We start from the raw sequence: 25,530 nt of genomic DNA, 5'->3' as shown, positions 1-25,530 counted from the left end.
AGAAAAAAAACAGAGGATTCTAGATGAACAGACCACAGACTGCGTGTTCGGTACTTCATATTGCACTTTATTCAGCTCTGAGGAGGCAGAACTGGGCTGGGAACGTTGTTGCTGTCACAGATCAACACTTATTGCTCCTTGTATGCACCAGCCAAACCCATCTCAAGTATTACCATGCAAAAGAAAAAAGAAAAAAGGACTTGGTGTACATGGTTTGACAATGAATAAAAAACTATTTTGTGTGTAAACCAAAGCAACAGGAAATACTGCACATACAGAAACGGCACTGGGTGAGTTGGATGGACGAAGAGGCTTCAGACGACACGACATGCTACAATCAAACACAAAGAATGCCTTTTGTTTAATCTCATAGGGGTAAAGTAATGGCTTTCCATTGAAACTGACACATGTTTCTACAAACACATAAGCTACAACATGCCTGAATGTTGGTCCTGTCAGGTTTTCTGCTGTAAGAACATGAAAACATGGCACAAGCTTCGATTCGAGACAGTTCTGTTGGAAACTGAACGTCTGCAATGGAAGTACAGAAAGGTCTCTCACAGTTTTCATGGTTTTTAGAGACAATCAACTTATCGGCCAGCACAACTTTATCACCTCAGGGTCATTTAGTGGCTCCACACTCTCAAAATTTTACCTTTGTTAGATTGAAAGCTGCTCTGATTATAGATTTTATATTTCAATGAAGCTGAATGAGAACTTGCATGTGTGAAATGAATCTGTTTTCAGGTAAATAGAGTGAAGAATCACGACTTGCTCTTCAACTCAGCTTTACACGTTCTTTTAGCTTCGTTTGACACTGTGTGTGAAACTTTTTAACGTTTCTGCAACGGGTGAGGCAAACATTCCTGAATTCCTTCAAAGCCTCTGGTCCATAAATATTGATCTGATTTCAAAACGGTGGAATTTTTTGTAAACAGTGAAAATGTACTTATTTTAAATTTTTTTTACTAATCTCAATCTGGGTTTAAGTTATTTTTCAGCACGTGAGTGTTACAGTTTCAACAAGATTACATAAAATTATGAAAGTTTTGGCATGTTGCATTCAAGTGCGTGTTCTTGAATCCCGAAAAACGAGTTTCATCGAGCCGCGGATGCGTTGCATTTCTTGTGATTAATTTTTAAAACGTCTCCATATTTAAGCTGTCCCGACTTCTGCATTAGTTCTGCATCGCCACTGCTAACAGCCAATATCACTTAATATTTCATATTTTTAGTGCTATCATTGAATCTAGTAGCTACAGATTAAAAAATGTAATCCATTTTTTTAAGTTGCTTTAGTTAGGTGTTATTGTTAATCTATATATCAGGCTTATTAAGGTCGCAGTTAGGACTATTTAATTAACACTTCCTAATGGTTATATACTAATCAGCCAGCAGAGGGCAGCAGAGCCCAGTTTCAACCTCCGGAGAAGAGAAATCCTCTGTGTTTCTTAGTGGCTAAACAGGACAAGTGGGTCGAGGACAGGTCACATGATCAGGGCTGCACAGTGAAGGGGGCGGCGATACGCTGGGAAAAGGCCTCAGTGGTCCAGGATTCGGAGGTTGCCAGACACTATTTTGTTCTCCAGCATGGAGCCGGCCGGAATATCGATCCGATCGCCGTGGTTGGCAATGATGATGACGGTGCCCTGGGAAGACGAGGAAGAGAGCGACGATAAGTTCCAGTCTCCTTAAGTAGCAGGCGACACGTCAGGGAAACATTTGCAAAACTAGAATAGCTGCGACTCAAAGACAGACGGCAGAACCGGTTCCAGTAGTTAGAATGAGAGAGGAATTTCTAGCTTCTCATGTTCATATCATCTCATATTCATTATTATTTATCCAGGACATGAATGAACACAAACATGTAAACATAAGTAGATGAAGTTGGCTTGAATATTTTCAAACTATTTTAACTTTTGCAGACTTTTTTGACACAAACTTTATTTATTATTTAGGATTTTATGTGATTCATCAAAATAAAGTAGAAAATCTTCCACAAGTTAAAATCTGAAAAGTGCGTCATGCATTGGTATTTCCCTGCTTTTTGGCTGCACCAAAAAATCGTCCGGCCAATAAATCTGCACCGAATTTCCTTAATCTTGGAAGCCTGCCGATCGACCGGTCATCTGAAAAGGACTGACGGATGGATCCGCCCTCCTGACACACAACCACACAACTGCTGGCAACCTAGCAATTTTTTGATATATACTTTTATCAGAAATTGGCCAAAAATAGAATTGGCAGGTCAGGCTTTTTAAAAATCGGTGATCAGCTTAAAAAATATATGCAATCGTTGCATTGGCACCTCTTCTACTTTATACACCTAAAATAAAATCCGCAAAAATTTGAGTCTTTGTGTTCGAAGCCGCCGACTCGCGTGTGAAACATTTTTGACCCTTGCAGGATTTACCTTCAGCGACACGTTTTTCCCAAACGTGACGTCTCCAGAGACGGTCAGGTGGTCCAGCTCCAGCATGTCGGGGATGCTCTCAAAGCGGGTCAGGTACTCCTGAACCTGAACACAACAACAGGGTTACTTTATCTGGGCCTCGTCTTTATCAGGCAGCAGATCACATCACTTATTAACCCATAAGTATCATATTTATGATGTAAGAATGATTAACCAGCACAGTGCGGAGGTTCCAAATAAACAGCTATAAAGCGCAGTATCAAATATAAAATATTTAACGGCGTGAACATGTCACATGACCGACGCCAGCCGTGCTCCCAGGTCCCACCTTGGTGAAGGAGCTGCCCAGCTTGACGTGCGGCGTGGTGGGGAACTCTCTCTTGGGGCTCATGGTGAGGGAGCCGGCCTCCAGGCTGTACAGGTTGGACATGACCAGCAGCAGGTCCGACGTGGTTTTGACAGGGAGGAAGCGGCTGCGGGGGACGTTTATCCCCATCGCGTTGTCGAAGCATTTGATCGCCGCGCCAACCGCCGTCTCCAGCTGGACGACGTTCAGCCCTCCATCGAGCGTCTGAAGGGAGGGAAAAATGAAGTGACTGAAATAAATTGAATTTGTATTTAACTTGTCGTTCTTTTTCCTCCTAGACCTCGTCACCACGGTTACAGTTAGCTCCCATCCTGGAGCTGTTAAGAGTTGACCTATTTGAGATTACTTGTGTTTAAGCTTATACTGTATCAGTCACTTACTGTGTTTGAACTGAAACTAGGCAGCTACTAGTTAGTCTATGTGACAGTTTTAGTACGTTTTATTGAATTTTAGATCATCTCTCTTTGTTTTCATCTCAGAGCTGAGAACGGAGCACAAATGTACCTTCCAGGTTTTCTACCATCAGTAAATCTGTTGCAATAGCTGCACACCTGAACCAACACACACACACACACACACACACACACACACACGCTTTTGGATCACACTCCAATGACCTCATGTGTGCAGATGATTAGCTTATAACCACTAAGTAGAACCAACTGCGTGCCAAAGTCCAGCCTGTTGTTCAGGGCGTGCTTTCCAAAGAAGATAAATATGTAATGTACTCTACAGCATTGCAACATTAGGCAACACTAAAGATGAATATCGTCCAGTGAACTGGGGTGAAGGACTAAACCATGACAGACGTAAAAAAGCCAGCTTATTAGGGTATATTAGCAGCTAGTTAGCGGTAGCTGCCACTGTGTGGAGTCACAGAACGCAGTGACTGCGTTTACTGCTTGTAGCATTAAAGTCCCACAAGAAAAAAAGAAAACTACATAGAATATATGACAACAAAATTTAAGACCTGTGACTAATTAATTGAAAAACACTTCTTAGATTAATTGTTTTTCAAGGAATCTAAGAAATGTTAAGGCCTTCATTTCAGATGCATGAATTGAAGACTTTTTTAAGGCTGCATGGACACCCTGCCTGCTGTAAATGCATTAAGAAATTGCTTCCTGAGCCCGCAGACGGAAACATGAGCAGATATTTCTGCACGCCTCATCTAGACCTGATGAAAGCACCGAGCCGCTGACGAGGTTGGAGTTTAAAAAGTGAAGCTACTTCCAGCCGCAGAGGGGTTCATAATGAGCTAAAATTACCCTGTGAAAGGCTTCTGTGATGTAACACATACAAATGTAACGACAGGAGACGCGGGCAGACGTCGGTGAGAGGCCTCTTACGCAACATCCACAATTTCAGGTCCTTGTGCATCAAACCTGCGCCTGATTTTACCATGCATGAGGGCGGCACAAGAAACCGAGTTCTCTGGCTCTGGGGGAGTCAGAAAGTTCCCGCTCACTTATTGCCTCTTACATAACACACAACTTTATCACAGCGCGAGCTCCGTCGAGTAATGAGGATTACATCTGTATATTCTGCTCGGGCAGAGGCAGCAGCAGTAATCAACAGCGAAGCAGGGCTTCAGTGTGAATTTATTACTTTCATATCCTGAAGTGGTTGTCTGCTCAGTGAAGGATGGGTGAGGGAGCGAAGGTTTAATCTAGCTCCGAGGCAGCAGCCAAACTAAAACCCAGCTTTAAAGTTGGAGTTTCTGTTCGCACACTTTAAACTCACAGCAGAAATAAGCAGCTATTTCTAAAAAGAAAGAAATAGGAATTTTCTGTTGGAATCTAGTACATTTACGCAATAACTTCTAAATAAATCTGTCCAAAATTATCTTTAAATGAATTAATAAATTTAAAAAAAGCTTTTATTGAATGTTTTCATTAGTATTGATAGATGTGCAGTTGTGCATTGGTGATTTGGGAAAAAAAATATTAATTGAGAATTTCCAGCCTAAATGAATAAAAAAACAAAGCATTCAATTTTCTACATTTATTTTTTGCTAGGTACATCTTTTGCAGCCTTCCAGTTTTGAGGATGGGTGAGGTCAAACTAAATTAATTTTCCAGGGAAGAGCCTTTCACCTGAACTGTTTATTTTCCAAACTTGGTCACAATGGCGATGGCTATCTTTGAACAGGCCGTGGAATATTACACGGATGTCATACCACATCCCTTCAATTTATCTTAAGCAAAGAAATGAGGACAAACAGAAACTGATGAGGTTTCTTGCTGAGAAAAGGCATAAAAGCTCATCTCTTTTCACCAACATATCTCTTTATCTGAAGTTGATATTTGGAAAATTCTCCATTTTTGCTTAGTATGTTTACAAAAGGAAAACCATGATGATACCAATCAGAGCAGAGTTGTGTAACGGGCTGTTTCATCTCCGCCTCGCTCACCTTCGGGTTGACAATGATCTCCAGGTCCATGGCGTTTTGCTCCTGCAGCCTCTTGATGGCAGGCAGAGAGATCCACAGGTTGTTGGTGTTGAAGATCTTGAACTTTGAAACCGACTTGAATTCGTCCACATGAGCTTTGGGCACCTGGGCGATCTCGAGGAGGCGGAGCTTTCCTTCATACTGGATCAGGGTGCCTCCCTGGGAAAAAACAATACAAATGCAATAATGTAGCATTCCTTTAGAGTAGCTTTTGCAACTTTTGTAGAAAAGCATTCATTTGTATAGAAAAAAATACTGTCTACTAACTTGTTGATTATTTATTAGATTAATAATTGGATAGCAAAAGGTGCCTAAAATTCATTTTTTACAACTTTCTTTTTGTTTGTTTTACATAATTTGAACCAGGTGAAGTTAAAACTATACAACTTGAGGAGTTCTGGGTAGAACAGATTTACAGACAAAGAGGGTTTTGTTTTTTTATCTCAAACGCAAAATGCATAGATCTTTTTGTGCAGTTTTGGCTTAATTATTCATCTGAGGGTGTTGTTCTTTCAGCAAATGGCCTTTATTAATCTGTATGCTAAAGTTAACAATTAAAAAATTACTAAAATATTAGACAATTACTTTAGTGATGAATTAAAGGCATTTGATTAATCAATCATTTTAGCCCAATGTGAGATTCACATCGAACTGTCCTCGTCCTCCAGGGCCTACCTTGACGTCAGCGCGCGTCTTATCCGTAACCTCCATGACAAACTCGCAGCGCTTGCCGTTGGGCTGGCTGACCAGGTGGTGCAAGATGTGCAGGTCAACGGTGGCTCCCAGGTTGTCGATGTTGGACACAAAGATGTACTCCTTTCCCTGCGCGATGAGCTTGTCCAGCAGGCCGGAGTTGTAGAAGCTGGCGTAGATGTCGCCGTGACCGGGAGGATACCAGCCGTCGGCGTTTTGGCCCGTCATGCTCAGGTTTGCAGCCACGGGGAGGAGAGACTCTTTGTGTATGCGGGGGTACCTGGATGAATAAGCACAGGGATGAGATGATCACCAATAATAATTTTTGCATTTTTTGCTTCAAATGGTCAAGTAGTCACTAACGGAATACTAATCTGAAACAATAAATTCAATTAATCATGATTAATCAATCATTGAAATAATCGTCAAACTAATTAGTGATTGATTAATTGTTTAACTTATTAGCTTATTTTCTGGAATTGTATTTCTAATATGGCATAAAAACAACTTGAGTGGTTTAATGAAAAACTACACAAAATACCATTTTTAAAAATTCAGTTAATCGATTAATAGTCAGAATAATTGATGGAATGATGACTAAAATCATCATTATTGCAGCCCTAGATATGACTGGGATTTATTCATAAAATCTTTATGAATATTGCTTTTGTTTTTACTCAAACTGATTATCCCAGTGTGACCTGGAGGAATCTTTTCAAATTTGTTTTTAAGGTTTTATCAAGAAGACAGGTGAGGTGCAAAAACCATCATCCATGTGAGAATTAGACAGATCAAAGCGTTTTTATGAAGGATTAACAATCCTCATGAGGAGCTGGACTAAATGTGAACTGGCAGCTCTTCTGGCAGCTCTAGGAAATACAGATGAGCTCCTTGGGAGAAAAGACTTGCTACGCAGTGGAGTCATGGTCTTGTTAAAGTGGGATTAATTCAAGTTCTGATTCTGATGATCGTTTTGATATGAGCTCAGACACTTAAACCTCCTGCTTCCCCTGGAGGTGGAACAGTTGTCCAAGAAGAACCTGAGACCTCTTTGAGGGCAAAGAAGTGAAAAACATGGCAATAAGTCATTTTAACTGACATGTTGCTTACTTGAATCAAACTCTCAGCCCTTTAATTGTTAAGACAACTACTCTTCTCACTGAGCCACAAGCCTCCCCCCCCACCCCCCCAAGTAAAATTATCAAAAAAAAATTGATCACACAGAATGACAGAAAGTCTAAAACTATGACTTGATCAGATTACTGCAGCCTGATAAAGCCTCTTAGGCTAGTGACCAATGTCAGGTGATTTGTTTCGGTGCAAATCAGTTCTCTTTATTTTCAGTTTTTTTTTTTTTTTTCCTGAAATAAGGTTTAAAAAGTCTGTTAAAGACATAACCAGACCTTTGAATGCATCTCTGAGCTTTCCTTAAGTAAAAACATAATGAAGGTGGGTGAATAACTCATGGCTTTGTTTGGTGTTTAAAGCTGACTGTTTTCTCTCCATGTGCCAGTGAACAATGACTGTAATTGGATTTTTAGGAATTACTGTAATGGCCTCAGCGTTTCTTTGTTCTCACGTTGAAAATGACTTTTAAAACTGCTCAGCTTCTTTGACATTAAATCCTCCAGCTAGTGTTGCTGCTGCCCCAGAAAAAGCGTTGACCCAGGCTCCCTAAGGCATGCGGTGCTGATGAATAATTGAATCACAACTGGAAAATGAAAGTTCCACTTGGCTGACGAACTCCAGACAGTGCGGCATTCATCACAAACAGGTTCTTCCACATGTTACAAAACATCTACAGTCTATTCCTGATGGTATGCATTCATGAACACGGGTAGCAGGTAACGCCCAGTGGGGTTCTTAACACACTAAATGATACCGTTTTCCATCAACTGGTGGTTGACAGTGAGAGAGCCGCTACTTTTTCTAAGATGCTATTTAAAATACAAACCAGCTTCCAGATGTAGTGGTCTCACCTGCTCTGATTGAAGGTGTGGATCTTGACCCGGTGGTGTGTGTACTTCTGCAGAATTTTCTTCGTATCTTCGTCTGTGTTGAAGGAGTTCATGAGGACCAGTGGAACATCAGTGTTGTACGTCTTGTTCAGGTGCTATTGGTGATTTAAAGAAAAAAAAACCCCACACAACAGACACTACTATTACTACTATATTTATGTAGTAAGGAAGGAAAGTTTCACATTATCATCACTTAAAAATCCCCAGTACAGACTGATAAAAACGATATTACAATAAAACAATATCTAGGAATTTCCCCGTTGTGCGACAATAAAGGGCGTTTCTATTCTATTCTATTATTAGATCCATACCATTTCACTTATCAGTGAATAACAGAAGTTTCAACACCCATCATATCCCAGAATCCTGTCCTCTTCTTTGCCTAAGGCTGCTTTCTGAACTTCCTGACTGGGACTGCAGTTAGTCCGCATTGGAAAAACATCACTGGCTCCATCACACTTAGTACTGGGACCCCTCAGGGCTGTGTGCCCGGTCCACAGCTGTTCACAGTGTTAACTTGTGATTCATTCATAGCCTTTATAACTAGATGTACATTAAGAAAGTCAAATATGTGTTCAAACTGAACACAATGAAGATACTTCTTAGAGAGTGTTTTATCCATTTGTGTTTTCTGTTATCAGTATATCCGATTATTTTTCTAACTATCATAGATCTCTGAGAAATCCTGTTTGGTTTTGTAATATGATGTTAAGTATGTAAAGAAAAAAAAATCAGAATTGAAATTAAACTGAAAATGAATTCACAAAGAAGATAAAAAAAGTTATGGTCTCATTCTATCTCAGAAAATGTTAACTTATAATGCTTGACTAAAGTACCTTGTTTTATTAAGCTAGACAAGGTTTATTATTTTTCATAGATTTCAATTTTATTTACTAAAACTTTGCAACACATTCATCAGAAATAAACTGGTGTACTAGCAGTGATGAATAGAAACAGAAATGAAGTTTAGCATTAAACTCCTCGAGTTGTTTCCCCAAAGGCAAATTGACAAAGCGCTGTATGATTGAACTCCAAAATGCCAAAACAAAGTTATTTCTTCATTTGTGGTTAAACAACAAAGACTTTACAAATACTACAATCTAGGGGAAAAAAAGTTGTTGAAATCTCTGGGGGAGGAAAATTCAGACGACTAATGGAGGCAGAAACAGATGCAGGATGTGAATCATATGGGAGAAGCTGGATTTTGACCCCGTCAGAGACGGGCGTTGACCACCCGAGAGCATCTCACCATGTCCGATGTCTATAAAAGTAATAAGTGGGAGAACTGTTCATCTTTCTGTGGAGTTTTGTGTAAGTGTCATGGTCCTTCCCCGTCGACAAACAATTCAAAATGTTCCACAAAGATGTGAAACAAAGGCTCGAATTACAGCTTTGCTCTGCAGTTTGTTGACGTGGAAGCAAACACAGCAGAGACGTTAATGGCTGTCTCTAGAAACTGGACACTTTAAGTCTCTTTTACAGTTTTGTGATCTTAAATCAGTTTTGTTTTCAGGATTATATGAAGCCAAAATCCTTAGAAACACAAAGAGAGCCTTTGGAGACACGCCCTTATTAGAGAGAAGGCACACTGCCAAATATAAATGATGGAGTATCGTCTGGAAAAGCAAACCACAGCTGTCAAATGTTTTCAACACGAATGTAACTGGTTGGTTGGCAGAAAGGAGCTTTCCAGCGGTAACATTTCAAACTGATGCATGGCCACATCAGTTCTGAAACAACAATACTGAGGAAGATGAGAGGAAGTGGTTTTATTTTCCCCAAAGATCCTGCTAATGTAGTAAACATGTTGGACATTTGTGAAAATGAATTCATAAGCAGGCAGATCTCGTTGTTCGAAACACCCGGTGATGTGCTGTTTTGAGAAAAGCAACTTACAGGTTTTGAGTGGGAAACTGATTATGTGTAGAGATTGAGAATTTCAGCTGCTTCCATTCACTGGTGTTACAAAGGACAAAACATCTGTGTGGACTGCAAATGTGAAAGTCCTTTAGTAAAAAGGCTGCCAGTAAAGGAGATAAGAGTCATAAGAAATGAATAGGACTAAGCTAACAACAGGTATTAATTACATAACCATAGTTATAGTTTATATTTTCTCAAGGTGTACATTAGGATAAAAACCTTTACTCCATCCACCATGAATATGGCTTGGGTCAATAATATAGATATCACTTGGCAAACAAATAAATAATTTTTATGCACTTTAACTGAGCCACCCTTAATTATTTGGGAAGTAATTAATCACATTTTGTATGTTTTTGTTTATAAACATGTTCAGTTTTTTTTCCCCCTATTTGATTTTTTCCCCTATTTGATTGCATTTTTTAAGTATTTTCCTACATAGTACATATACATTCAGACTTTTAGGCTGTTGTGTAGAAAAACTACCTAAATTGTAATTGATTACTGACACAGTTACAGCACATTTTCTGGCAGAGATCTAATTGTTTAAAAGAGGTGCATAACAGGTGATCACAAGACTCTACAGTCCTTAATGAACTCCAGTCCTATCAGATCCATTCTTCTTCAGAAGTCCTATTAGCCTCACCGCTAACAACAGAACAAGTTTCCAGTCAGAGCTGGTTTCAGCTCTAAAATTATTCTCAAAATAACATACAATGTTGTACACTGATGTGCCTGATCACGAATATATTTTTTTACTTTCCTGGTGATTAAGGGAAATGTTCTCACACAGGAGTAGTTGTTTTCAGGCTGCTCTGTGTGTGTGTGTGTGGGGGGGGGGGCTGGAATTAATTTTCCTCTATCCGTTTTCCTCTTCTCTGAACAGGCCGATTCAGTCTGCAGGTAATCTGACCCGACCTGTGCAGAAAACAGGAGGCAGTGTGCTCAGAGGAGAGCTGAGCCCCAGGAGTCTCTTGTAAAACCACCTTCAATAAGTGCTACACTGTATTTTATTAAACAGAGTTGGGTGGTTGGTAACTAGTTACTTTTACTCAGTTACATTTACTTGAGTAACTTTTTGGGGGAAAAAAACGAGTTTTAGGAGTATTTTTACTATGCTGTACCTTTTACTTTTGCTTGTTTAACTTTATTATTAAGTATCGCTGCTCTTACTTGAGTGAAATGTCTGCTCAAATGTTCTTTGCTCATTGTGAGTAACTTCACTGAAAGGAGAATAAGCTTATTTTTACCAAATATTCACCAGACACACACGCACACATCTGTAGTTTCTGCTAGAGTTTCACAAGTAAGTTTTGTATTGAAAGAAATTGATTCAGAAAACTTTTGTTCTGCCTGATTTTGTTATTTTGAATTTATACTATTTATATGAATTATTTCCATTTTGATCATTAAAATACCAAAATTTCCATATAACTTTATACTTTTGACCATTTTATGTCATTTTTAAATATTAAGTGACGGATGTTTTGATCAGTTACTCAGCACCTTAGTAGCTTTTTTTAATTTTTATCAAATACTTTTTACTTGAGTAATTTCTTGGACTGCTACTTTCCGTTTTCACTACAGTAAAAATATGTTAAGGTAGTGCTACTCTAACTGGAGTACAATCTAATCTCGACACTTCACTTTTATCCAATGCAGATCAAAGCGAAGCCGGAGCTCGGGGTCCCACTAAAAGCAGCAGGAAGACGTGATTGTTGTTTGTATGACTTCCAAAGAACATTCATTCGGGCGTTGGGCGTAGCGCTGCAGCACAAGTTGAGGTGCACGATGGGGCCTAAATAACTGCGCTCTCCTCTCTGACTAGACACACAGCCGTCTCTGTTTCCCTGCCAGACGACACACCAACAGATCCCCTTTCACAGCAACTCCTCACACACACCGTACAGGACTCTTTCCACAAATCATCTCCCTTCCAACAGGAACACACTTATGACTTTATAAAGGCTTGGAGAAACAAACCGATGTCATCAACAAATACATGTGGCTTTAATTTTGGACTTCCCCCGCCCCCCCCCTCACTTTGAATAGAATTGATTCACTACAAAGTTTTCTTTGTATGAAAAATTTGAAAATACTTCCAGGATAAAACCTGGAGCAGACGTTTGTGGTATGTTAGATAATAAGAGACACTCTTTGCCCAGCTTCAGTGGTCTGCACAAGTCTAAATCTTCACTCAGTGTTTGTTTTCCTTTGAAATCTCCTTGTGATCTTTTAAAGAGACCTTGATCAGTAGTTTTCAGACTTTCTCAAGATTTTTTTCCCCCCATAAGGTTCAAGTTCCACTTGAACCTTTTCTACGAACTAGGAGAATTTTTTGGGGGACAATCCTGCACTCCTCTGTGTTAGCTTCCTACACCAGGGTAAAAGCTAATTACTTGAGTAGAAATAACGTTTGACAAGTCATGAACAAGTTGCCAGAAAAGAAACGGGGGAAAAAAGACAAAAACCACACATTTTGGTTTTTTTGGTCATAGAAAAATTACTAGTTGAAGTCATGAAGAAACCATCCCATGCTCTGGTTAGAGGTTTCGGATCTAGGGCTTTAAAAAGGTAAACTTTGTGTTTAAATTCAGCTTGTTTACAGAGTAAATCAGAGACATTTCAGGGTGTGAGGGGAAACTCACAGCTGAATAACACACCAGGCTTTATTGGCTATTCACATGATTAGTTTGGGTTTAATCCAATAAGAACTACAGATCCTTCTCCTGTTGCAGCAGGTGGTGTCATCCTTATTTAGTATATCCTTGTGACATATACATATACATATACATATATATGAAGGGTCATGTAACATTTTAGAACGAGAATGCACTGCTGCCAGAAAAGTACTGAGGTGGCCTGACCCTCTGGGGCTCTGCAGATTCAATTACACAAGAAGTACAGAAGTCAAAACTAACAACGAAACTCTCCCAGAGATCTTAAGAATCCAGGAGGCAAAGTTTGGACTAGCATAAATGTACGGAAATAGATCTAAGGTTTTGCTCAACACTGTTTTTCATTTTTTGACCAGTGCCTGCTCATTGTGGAGGCACTGCAGTGTTGTGCAAACAACAAATTTAAACGTATTTAATTGAATCTATCAAAACTACTGAAGCTAACAGTTTGACAAAATAAAGGGCTTTAGTTCTAAGGGGATTCTTAAAGAAGGAATATCTGAAAATCCCACTTCAACCACAGCAGGAAGGAAACTTTTCATCTATTGGTGGAGCTGCTGGTATGAAGGTTGTGCAACAACCTCAGTTGAAAGCAGCAACAAAAGAAATGGCGTCACGGCACTTATTCATCATTCCTCAGAAAAAAAAGGAGGATCTATATCCAGTTGTTTTGTTTTTTGTGCCTCAAAGGACACTGGTGTTGTGACTGCAGATGTTTGCAAGAAGGCAGAAGAGCGTTAGGAGAAAAGCTGAAAAGGACTCATTTCAATATCTGCAGCAGAAAAACACTTAAAAATGTAACTCACCAGTTCAGCAGTGTTTATTTTAAAAGCTAAATACGCTTGATTAAAGAGTTGAAGTCTGGCAGCTGGTTGCCACATGAAGAAATACTACATTTACATTTTTTTCCATCATAAAATGAGCTTGAAACACAAAACCAGTGTGTCTCATTGCTAGAAGTCACAGCTTTTGGACGGATTTAAAGCTAATGTGTATTTATCCAATTTTAATCTGGTCCTTTTTAGAAGGCACTTGGCATTCATAAAAACTGAAAGACAAAATCTGAACAGCCCAACTCTGATATTTTTCACATGCCAAAAAACATCTGATTTGAGTCACTTCCATATCTGGCACAAAGTCAGATACCTGTCCGATTGTTTAATCTGACTTTTATGTCAATGACGTGTGTTATAATTACTAACCAGAAGAAACCAGAACAGACATAATCAGTGGCTGAAAGAAAATTATGATTATGAACTTATGAAATATGTCTGTGTCAGTAAAGTCACAATCCCAGCACTCGAAGCAGACTTCAGTCAATGCTCCACAAAAGTCTGTTGCTCTTAATTGTGCTTTCTTTTTATAGCTTCCTTCATTTTGTTATGATCTCGTAACAAAACTGTTGGCTCCCATTGCTGAATAAACGTTAAAATACATCCATAAACGACGATATCCTTTATTACTTCAGCAAACAATGCGATCTCAACTTTCTTCTGCACAGGGGGGTCACTTGAAACCATTATTCACACAGACACATTACTCAGTATGAAAAAAAAATATATATATATATATAAGAATTGAAATTCAGCAAAAAACTGGAATTGAGTTCAAGACGTACTGTGTGAACGTAGAGTAAAATTAATAAGATCCCAGAACAGAGCTGGTGTGCAGATTTGATTTCAGATCTGCTAAGTAAAAATGCTGCCATTTACAATTTATTCCAATTGCAGCCACAATTTAAATTGTACATATTCACTTCACAATGACAGTCTAACACAAAAAATATTAGGGAAACAGAATTAAGAGGGGAATCATTGTTTGTGGTGTGGTTGCTAGGAGTTTGCACCTCAATTTGTTGCACGGTCAGGTCCAGGAAGGTGTTCTCGTTGCGGACGCTGATCAGGCTCTTGGGGCCTTTGCACCCCATGCTGGTACCCAGACCTCCGTTCAGCTTCACCACCACCAGTTTGTTGAGGCTGGTGGCCACGCCGTCTGGCAGACCCCGGGCTGCGATCTTATCGTACGGCTGGATCTGTAGAACGGGGGGCAGGCAGAAATTTAGACTGTGTAGACACCAAAACGGTTTTTCTCCTCTATGAACTCAACAATACACAAAGTGACAAAGGAATGTATCCCAACAATACTATTACATGTCTGACTTCAATCAACCAGCCAAACTGGTTTGTACACATATTTGAAATTCAACGATAAGCAGAAGCTTTCCATTGTCACCAATATTCCATTACGTCTTTCTTTAACCATTTAAAACACCTCTCCCTCACCCCGAGAAATTGTGAGAAAAATCTTAGAACTTTTTCAAGAAAAAAAACTAAAAAACTTTTGGAAAATTTCTGACTTTGGCAACTCAGACATTTCCGTGTTTGTTCTAGAAAAATCTTTGTGATTAATCAAAATATTTTCAACTTTTGAAATTTCAAAGATTTTTCCTAGAAAATTTCTGAGTCTGAATCTAAAAATTCCTGAGTATTTTTCTTCCAAATTATTGACATGTCAGACATTTTATTGTTTTTATAGAAATTTTCTGTGATTAAGCTAAACATTTGTTGTTGGTGGAAATTTACTCCTTTTTTTTTGTCTTTCTTCAATTTGTCTGATACGCCGTCGTGTAAATCAGGTAAAGTTGAACAAATACAACAACAAATAGGAACAAATGCCAGCAAGATGAAACTTTGCTGAAGTTTGCAGAAAAGCATTTTTTTCAGGGTGAAAACCATTTCCTCAGAGGAAGAGAGACGATCCTTCATGGAATGAATTTCCTTTTGTGCAGGAGGTGAATGTCTGCAGTCACCGGCTCTATCAAAGGAGAATGCATTTTTTCTTAAACATCTGCTCATGTGGTTCACAGACAATTTGAGTATGTCAAATCACAAGCCAGACTCACTCCCAGGCAACAGGGGATAAACCTTGCTGCCAAGCTGTAAAACTCCTCTTTGCTTTTAGTAATTCACTCTCCACACATCCGAAAGCGTTTTACATCTTTCTTTGCATTGCAGACAAACATTCACAAACAGTCACTTTTTCTACTTGCTGATTTCTGCTTCCCGTTTGACTCGGCTGTTTTCCTGCTGCTGCTGCTAACCGCTCAGGAATCCTGATGTGAAGCGTCTTCAAATATGTCCTGTGTGGGGAGGTTTGGAAGCTTTAAACCGTGTTATTTTAGATTCCCAGAAGAAGATCGTTTTATAGTTCTAGAGCTAAATATTTAGAGGGTGGTGGAAATGCAGCCACAACACACGAGATAGATGTGGGTTTCTTGAGATGTGCAGCTTCTAAAAGAACAAATGTTTGATCCCCCAAACCATGACCGAGTCCAGAAGAGAGACGGACTAAATAAAGGAGAACCATCTGATTGCGATACCTGCAGCTCTCATAGCAACGTCTTTAGAAAAGCATCATGATTGTCATACATGTCTATATATATATAAAGCGCACACACACACACACACACACACACACACACACACACACACACACACACACACACACACACACACACACACACACACACACACAGCTAGAATGTTGTGTTGTCAAAAGAGTTACAACAAAGAAGCAAAGGTTCATTCCAGGTCTGGTTTCTGTGACCTGAAATACAAGAATCCAAACCACCAGCAGTAATATAGCAGTATACTTAACCCTGAGACATTCCACCAAGGTACAAACTGTTTCCAATTAATGGGTGGTATCAATTTATTAACCAGGGTGACACATAACCCGACATGTTTTAATTGCCGGATTATTTGTCCGTGCCCTTTCTGCAGAACAGTGCCATTTCACAGCCGAACTGATCTGAGCACTGGAACCAGGAAGATAATAATACCCGCAGCTGTAAAAATACCTCTCGGTATTGCTAAACGCTTATAGCATGTCCTCAGGTGTTTTTTTTTCTCAGTGCAGAAACAGCAGCGCATCAGCAGAAATATCCCAAACAATCTCTGGAGACTGAGTTTTACCTCCAGTACGCAGATGAATCATTGTATTTTAATAATTTTCAGATTTTCTATCTTCTGCTCTAACTCATTCCATCTGTCCAAGAACAAGACACAGAGGTTTGAAAAGGTCAGGAGAGCTTCTTGAAAATAAACAAAGTTAATAAGGACACGTTCCAAACTGGGATCCTGGGAATAGAATTTGGCAGTTTTTGTTTTCCCAGAGAGAAGCAGATGGAGCCGGACTCACCGAGTCTTCTGGAGGCCGTTTTATCTTGATCCATTCCACAGACGGGCCCTTCACCTGCAGGAATCTGTGGAAGAGGTTCTTGAAGCCCTTAAAATCCTTCATGCAGACCTGAAAGTGTAGACAGAAACATTAATGTAGCGAGTGGTTTACAGAATCATTTCATTCACTGGGTTTGTGATCAGGAGGGGATTTCTTTTTAAGCTGCTCCCAGTCTAGTTATGGGAAAGAGTTAAAAATATATCCACAGTGTACAACATTGAGATTAAAGGTTTCCATGTAAAAAAAAAATTAGCTATAGTTTTTTTTGTGAAAAAAAATTGTAAGATTCTAAGGTCAGTCTGGTTCTTATCTATTTAAATATAGAATAGAAAAATGTAAACCCAGTTCAGTCTCATTAAACCGATGAGATTAATTTATATATTTAAAATAGTGAAGGAACTCGATTAGAAATTTTAATCAGGTTAACTGATAATTGATAATTGATAAATTACAATTAATCATATTGCAATTCAAAAACCTGTTTAAGTGCTAAATTATAAATATGTCTATTTAATAGTAAATAGAGATAAAGAAGATATTTATTGAGCTTTATATATATATATATATATATATATATATATATATATATACTGCTCAAAAAAATAAAGGGAACACTTAAACAACACAATATAACTCCAAGTATATCAAACTTCTGTGAAATCAAACTGTCCACTTAGGAAGCGACACTGATTGACCCGATGAGGGTCCCCGATGTCAATCAGTGTTGCTTCCTAAGTGGACAGTTTGATTTCACAGAAGTTTGATTTACTTGGAGTTATATTGTGTTGTTTAAGTGTTCCCTTTATTTTTTTGAGCAGTGTATATGACTTTTTTTTTGTATCGACTAGCAGCTGTTTTGCTCCGAAATGTTTTACCCGAAACATCTGACTCATCTTAACTCTCTCAAGTCTCTGGCTGAAATGCCTCAGTGAAACCCCATAAATTAAAGAAATTAAGCGGCTGTTTATTTTTCCCAATAAACCGTGTCTGCACTCCTCTAGGTGTAACCCTGCTTGGTATGACGCTCCAGTACACGTCAGGTTTGAGTTTTCCCAGCATTGCCGTCCGCCCCTCTAAATCACAACCAGATGGTCTCAGACAGAGAGGGGAGGGATGAAGACGCGGTGTTGACGTACGTCTCTGTCGGCCCCCGTGACCGTGTCCACCAGCTTCTCCAGCTCTGCGTCCATGGAGCTCTCCAGCTGCTGCCGCATCATTTCCTGAAACTGAGCCATGCCTTTGTGGGGCACTCTTTCACTCAGACCTGAACAAACAAGACAGTAGAGAAGGAAAGGTCAAAGTTCTCCTCTTTCCACCGATGCAGCAGGCATTCATGGTGTCTCATTTCAGATTTTCAGACTTTCGCCTCATTTTCTAAGCTCAGAATCTTCCATGAGACGAAATATGGGGATTTTTGCCTGCTCGTGTTGCACCTTGATATTCAACCTCTACATGATAATGAGGACTTGTGGTTAATATTTCTCGCCAGAGAGACCTCTAGTTGCGTCACGTTGTCTGGTGAAGTAAGCGTAAGCCATTGTCATAAGCCCGAACAAAGTATGAAGGAGAGTGCCTCAAGCTTGTGATGTTGATGAAACCATGTTTAGGAGTTTTTGAAGTAAGAAAGGAAGTACTTCTTGAGCTCGAGCTGTCCTGTCGACTAATAAGCACTACTCAGTGTTTCCCAAAAGTGTTTGAGAAATCTCCTTCAATCTAAAATAGCTTTTTGTTGAAGGAGGTATGTTGCAAAACGGAGCAAAGGAGCTACAATTCACTGCTAAGCTAACCAAGCCCTAAACAAAATTAAGGCCACAAGCTGGTCTGCTAATAAATTTGTTTCCTAGTATTTCGAGTGTTCACCAGATCGCTGTCCCTCCAAATTCACTTTGGGAGTCTGTGACTTTTCTCTAGAATAGAAAATATCAGAGAAAGTTCACCAATGACTAAGAGCTTAGGATGCATGACTCTCACTGGAAACAGAAATGTGATGCAATGCTTCACAAGATTGCTTCATACCACAACCGTACTAGCGGTCTGCCAATGGCTTCTCTGTTTAGTATCGTTCGTCCAAACACGGGGTGTACTCCTCCTTTTCAGAGTGAGCTTGTATCATAACTGGTATGAAAACAGCCAGAAAGATTTCTTGTCATCTGACAAGAAGTAGTAAAATAATTACTAGTTACCCAATTTCATTACCATCCAAACCTCAAGGTAAACATCTGAGCGCCTTTCAAATATGAAGGGTGGTTATGATTTTGATTTTTTTCCCCCTTTGGTATCAAGTGATTTTTTTTTGTCCATGTTTTTGTAAAACCTTTGTGAAAACAATCTAGCAAACTGATTGCATTATTGGTGAGTGTTCGTGAGTTTGGAACATGAAGTGCCGTGTTACTTCCCAGCAGGAAACCCGTCACCAGTGACCTCACAGAGAGTCTCAAAAGAAACATAAAAGCTTTATATTGCAGCTATAAAAAACTGGAACCATCATGGTTTGTTTGGAAGGGTCATACTGGGACAGTCCCAGTTTGACAAATAGTTGGTCAGAATGCGAAACATCTTGTTCATTTAAAACAAAACTCAGCATATCAGTATAAACACCTTGCACAATCATCAAGCGCTTGACAAAATCTACAACATAATGACTGAAGAATAAAGATAAAAAGTCACGAGACAAAACAATAAGCGTGTGTCTGATGTTAATGGTTGAGTTCAAAGTTCGGACCCATAGTACAAAGACTAATAACCCGAAGCAACGCTTAGTTGTTGACCAAAATATCACTGTGAAGTTATGACAGACTATTAAAGCTATAAAGGAAATTACTACTTGAAATTGTTGCTGCTAGTAGGTGGTTTTATGAGCTACTGGGTTTTAAGGTGTACTTTTCGTCTCCATGGCAGTAATGCAGCATTAGAGAAGGTTTGAACAGTGTGGTAAGGCAACATTAGGGCTGAGAAAGCAGCAACCAACTCTTTACATAGATGTTTAGTTACATTTTATACAGCATTTGTTTGTCTTGTTTTCCAGTTTGCAACAACGCTGTCAAGTCCAGTTTGACAATTTTTATTTTAAATTTCTGACTAATCAGAACATCTGTGTTTTCTACAAGAATAGTTATTTTGCAAGGTGAGGAGTCAATCTATGACTTTTACAAGACACCATACAACATTAATACCGTAGATCACTTTAACAGGGCCAACTTAGACAACTTAAAGACATGAATAAAAGGCTATCTAGGGACCAAACAGGTAGGAATGTGGTCAATTTTTTACTTCTTTTACATGAAGCAAACAAGATTGAGCTAGAAACTGGAAGAGTGCAGTGTGTGTGTTGATGGATGTGACAAATAAAATGATAAAAATCTGTAAGATTTCATCATAAAGAAACTTTAAAAAAAAAAGCTCAAATACAATAATAATACAAACTAAAAATGATGGTGTAGAAAGTATGAGTAGAAAAAAAATTAATGAAAAAGTAAATAAAACTGACAGACAAGTAAAGTAAATGTGCAAAAGATGGAGGGGTGATTAAATTACGACTTTTTTGTAACCACTTGAAACTCCAGAGGTTGAAGCGTACATATCCCTGGGCCTTTTTTAATTTCTAAATTAGTGTGAACTCGCACAGTCATCCATGTGTTATTTGGAAAATCCAATATACTGCGTAAAAAAAAAAAAAAAGGGAACAATGTGAAAAAACAGTAGAGGAAGAAGGAAAAATGTCTGAAAAACAAGCAAAAAATAAATAGTGTAATGTTTTTTGTTTGTTTGTTCATATTATTATTATTTTTTCACAAAGAGAGAAACATTAGATTTGGTGTGAACAAAAGGATCCATAGAAAGACGGTTAATGACGTTAGCTTCTGTTACTTGAGTAACGAGCTAAACAATCAGGCAACAGGACAAACTCAACCTGCATGACTAAACAGAGTAAGTTGTACTATTGCACATCATTTTAGATCCTGTTTGCGTTCACGACCAGCTGAAATGAGGAACAAACTTGTCCCACTTGAAACGTTCAGGAAATACTGGTGAAAGAAGCGCAGGAGCGACGGTTTAGAAACACAAAACGAGTCCTCCTGACCGCTTGGCTGCTGAAATGCAGCTTCACCCAGTTCTGTGCCAGTGGAGGAAACACGGGAGTACCGAGATAATGAACAGACACAATGATTAACAAAACACTCCATTCCATTCGGCATTATGCAGTCTGACAACTTACCGTAGTCAGTCATTAAAGAACGTTAAAACGCACAGGCAGTTTGAGCAAATAAAACTGAAGAGGGACACCATAAACGCTGCCGTTTCCATTAGGGCTGCAACTAACCATTATTTTAGACATCAATTAATTGATTACTCTGACAATTTTAATCAGATAAAAATACTGACACATTCTGCAGATTGTTTACTCGACCACTAAAGTCTCCTTTGTACAATACTATAAATATACTAAAAGATACAAATAAACAATTCAATTTCTTTTTTTAAATCAGAAAAATTAACTTTTTTTTTTTTTGCCTAAAATGCAGGATTCCTTTAGTGTACACATGATCATTTGTAGTGAAGGATGCATCTGCAATTTAAAAAAAATACTAACATCAACAGTGTAGGTCAGACCTGCTGATTATTTTTTGGACTGATTTACTTTACTATTTATTTATTCCTTTATTTTAAGCAGTAAGAAATGTGTCGAAGAGTTCAGAGTTTCTACCGCAGCCTCACTTTGTTCATGTGGTGTTTCAACATTCTCATCAGTCCCAATCAGAGTCCCACCAAACTCACAGGTCAAGGAAGCGGCGGACGAGCTTGTGCTGAGTTAAGGAACTGCTTTAGCTCAACATATTTTAATCAGCTGGGTAAAAAAGAAAAAATCCCTGATAAATGGAAGACAAAGAATATTGTATTCAGGATGCTGACGGTGGGAAAAGGTTTTTCCTCAACCACAACAAGAACCGGAACCGGATCCTTCTCTGTAGCTCACTTTGGCTGTGAACACCCTGAATGTTAAAAACATTTAGTCAACAACATCTGGTAATCCAGTCTCCCTTGTAGAAACTGGATTAACTGTTATTGGCTAGCAAGCAACATATATGAAACCAGAGGATCAAAGAAGCTTACTTTATAGGACGGGTAAACACTCGCAAAGTCAAGTCAATCTTCAACCACTGCATTAAAAATGCTATCAGCTCACATCACCTGGATGGGATTGGCTGGATATTGTTGGAACTCCATTTCATAAAATGAAACATGGTGTAAACTTTAATCAGTATCCCTACATAATGCTGTAGGGATACTGACCGGAGCTGAACGGAAGGTGCAGGGTTTTCCTCCAGTGTATTTTAAGCCTGGCGGGCCACCAGGCTTTACTTGTGCCCCCACCAGGCTAAGCATTGCTTATTTATTTAGGTCTTTTTAAAATGTTTGCATTTTTAAGACCTTATAGTTGGTGTTCAGGTGTTAATCTTCAAATCTTTCAATAACACATAATTATCAAGTGATATTTTCAAATTTCCTGTCAACTTTAAAAAAAACGTTTAACTCAAAAAACACGATGGGCAGCTGGATGAATGACTGACCTAGCGCCAAACCACTGGGCTTGGCAAGTTTGGAAACCTTGAAGTGGATGGCAATCCTTGAGACTTCAGAGTGGGATTAAGGTTCGCTTTTCAAATGACAAATGCATGGCTTTGTCTTTGCAATCATGCATAAATGTCTTTTGAAAAGCACTGCAAAAATAGACAAAAAGAGAGACGTCTGAAGACCTTTAGGTGGTTAGAGGTTAAGACTAGTTTAAAGCATATATGTATCATTTATTAGCAAAATGAGAAGCTTCATAGTAAAAACAGAACCTTCCATTTTTGTAGCAGTTATGAAACAAATACACATTTCTGGTCTTTAGTGAGCAAACAGTGATTGTAGCTCATTGTCCCAAGCTTTGGGGAATCAGACAACAAAAGCAAATTAATTCACAAAGTTTTGCTCTTGAAAAGTTAACAAGAAAATAAAACGAGAATAAACGAGAAAATGTTGACTCCAACTTTACTTTATAAAAAGGAGTGACCAATAACAGACAAGGTGCAAAGGGCGAAGTCACGTTGTACCTTGTACCAGGATAAAGTACCACTTTGTACCACCTGTACCACTTTGTACCAGGATAAAGCACAGAGTGCTTCAGGATAACGCACCCTGTGCTTCATTTCAGCTCTGACTGAAATCTAGAGGAGTAAAACTGAACCTAGCAGATGTAAGCAGATGACAAAGCCCTTCTGTATGTGACGAAAACTTAAGCACTTTGTGATTTAAATTGTTAGGTGGAATAAAACGGCATGTTTGGAGTAAGAATAAAACGACAGAAACAGCTAGAAGGCATTTAAAACACACAATGGACATTAGAATAGGAGCATTAGGGCATTCCGTCAGATTTATGATACATTGTTTTGTAAACAATGTAACATTTAGTTACATAGTTTCAAAATATTTTCTTACCTTCTACATAAAGTGCCATGTTTAAGATGCCAAAGTACTATGAATCCAGTCGACAAGTTTCAATTAAAAACAGATTATTTTCAAGTTTTTTTGTGTTTTTTGTTTTCACTCCATGAGATTCACTGTGACAAGCGAAAGGTCATTGAACACAGCATCCCGTAAAATGAACCCGAAAGTTTCCATGCGGTGATCTTAACGCCGCCCGCTCGCTCAGTCCTTCATTCATCCAGTCGTAGGAGCTTTTTTAAATCATCCCACTATTCCCAGGATCTTGGCACCCAGTCAGGAGTCCCACTTATCTTATTGACAGTCAAGAAGTCAAACCGGACACGGAAAAGTACGCTTGAACCAGAGCAAAGCAGGATCTGTTACTGGTGGCATTCCAAGTTACCACTAAAAAGCACGTCACCAATGCTGGCTGTGAATCCAAACTCACACCTCTGTTCACGTTTTATTCCCCCACCGGCTGCCTCGCCCCCTGCGAGTGTTTTTATTGCTCCGTTCAGCCCAGGAACCACGTCTACACCGACGCTGTCAATCATTAACCGATGGGATAGATAGTGTGTGTTGAAAGCATCCTTAATATAGAGGGAATAAGGAAACTGGGAAAGATTGGTGGAGGGATAGGATGTCATCCAGGAATGCGGTCCAGAGGGGCCAACTAATCACGCGGAAGAAAACGTTCGCTTTTCCGATTAATATTTTTGGCAAAGCGGTTAGGTAACTGGATGATAGCATGAAAAAAAACGTCTCTCCAGTTGAACGACAGTCTTCAGCACAAACCCGAGAGAGAGCAATATTTAGTGTGAAGCCATTTTCTTACTGTGTTACTGTGGGATGCTGGCGGAAGAAAGTCAATGGTGTCGGTCGGCCTGGACCACAGCAAAGAAGGCAGCGAAGACACGCTCAGTTCTTTTTAAACCCAGGGTACCTTAAAACACCATGCCACTGTTTTCTTTACAGTTCGTCTTTGTAGGGGGAAAAAAACTAAAGCGTAAAACAATGAAAAACTTAAAAAGGTAAACAGTTCTACGATTTTTTACAATTCACTCCCGTTCCAAGCAAGGGCAAATGGGAACCAATGAGAGGACTTCTTTCCTGTGATGAAATTTTGGGCACCAATCGTTTGTTGCGACGTATTTTCTTGCAAGTGATGGAACGTAGACGTACACGACTAGACGCAGCATTGGTTTCGTCGTTGTCAAGCAGAAACGATACGTCGGCGACTCCGCCATACTGTGAGTGGCAAGTTTGCCTAGGAAAACGTGATTTCCTAAAAGAAAAAAAAAACCTAAGTTACGTCAAACTTTGTTTGATAATATTAAACAATACAATAATGTATGTTCACCTTGGTACTACCAGGTTATGGAGGTAAGAACTGGCAAAATCACATGACAAGAGCAACATGAAACACCCTAAACTTACTATATTTCCCTTTTAAACAATTTTAAGTCATCTAATCCCATTGTGCTTTAGTCTAATTAAACATTTATTCTGTTTTGTGGAGGGACCTAGTAGTCACCAAAGAGAAACTTCTAAGATTTTTTACAAGTGTTTGACTTCTGTAATGCCAATAAAGGTTTTTCCACTGATTATTGAGAAGTTTATCTCCTTTTCTCTCGAAGTTTGTTTCTGATAGGAATTTCTCTAAAGTTAAGAAATATGTAAAAAAAAAAATATTTTGAAATGATTTTTGTTTTTGTTTTGTGTGTTCATATTATTTAAAAAAATAAAACATTTATACCCTACAAGAAATATAACTCATGGTAGCATGTAGTGCTGAATTATAGATTTTTCCCCATCACATCAGAAAACAGTTAACATTTCAAATGTTTTAATGTTTTAATTGTGAAACATTAAACATTAAAACATTATTTCACGTTCAATGTCTTTTAAACTGTTTAAATGCCAGTTCACAACTGGCAATTAAACAGCTTAAATGCCAGTTCTGAACTGGCATTTACAACTTTTTGCATGTTTTAACAAAAATGCCCTCTATTATATGGCGGAGGTTTCGATCCAACATCTACTACTGAGTGTCTATGATGGGAATTATGTCTCTTTTTCTGGATCCGAACCACTTGGCTCAACAGGAAGAGCCGGATTCTTCGACCATAGACATAATATAAGGATAGACGCCTCATGGACCGCTCTGGCCTATTGTCGCTGACGAGATTTAGGGCGGCCATCTTGGGGCGGTACACCACTCCACTCAGCGTTATGTGTTTAGCAGGCACAATGACGTATCAGCGCATTTAATCGATCATAAC

General features: G+C 39.0%; 1 protein-coding gene across 2 annotated transcripts; it reads right to left on the bottom strand.

Annotated features, from left to right (window-relative positions):
- Window positions 1-46: 46 nt before the first annotated feature.
- On the bottom strand, window positions 47-24,352 carry ugp2b (UDP-glucose pyrophosphorylase 2b). 2 transcript variants are annotated; one of them, XM_008428888.3, is made up of 10 exons: window positions 24,084-24,352; window positions 17,917-18,044; window positions 16,742-16,849; window positions 14,388-14,573; window positions 7,905-8,038; window positions 5,908-6,205; window positions 5,194-5,391; window positions 2,742-2,984; window positions 2,414-2,518; window positions 47-1,649 (listed from the first exon to the last, which is right to left on the bottom strand). In XM_008428888.3, exons 2-10 carry the CDS (start codon window positions 18,013-18,015, stop codon window positions 1,542-1,544), a joined length of 1,479 nt encoding a protein of 492 aa, XP_008427110.1. In that variant the 5' UTR covers window positions 18,016-18,044; window positions 24,084-24,352; the 3' UTR covers window positions 47-1,541. The 2 variants fall into 2 exon arrangements, with proteins under 2 accessions (XP_008427110.1, XP_008427109.1); XM_008428887.3 differs by lacking the exon at window positions 24,084-24,352 and adding an exon at window positions 23,261-24,030.
- Window positions 24,353-25,530: the final 1,178 nt, after the last annotated feature.

Source organism: Poecilia reticulata, chromosome 15, assembly GCF_904066995.2.
Source record: "Poecilia reticulata chromosome 15, P_reticulata-male-v2, whole genome shotgun sequence".
NCBI lineage: Eukaryota > Metazoa > Chordata > Actinopteri > Cyprinodontiformes > Poeciliidae > Poecilia > Poecilia reticulata.
This window is presented reverse-complemented; position numbering and strand designations above follow the sequence as displayed.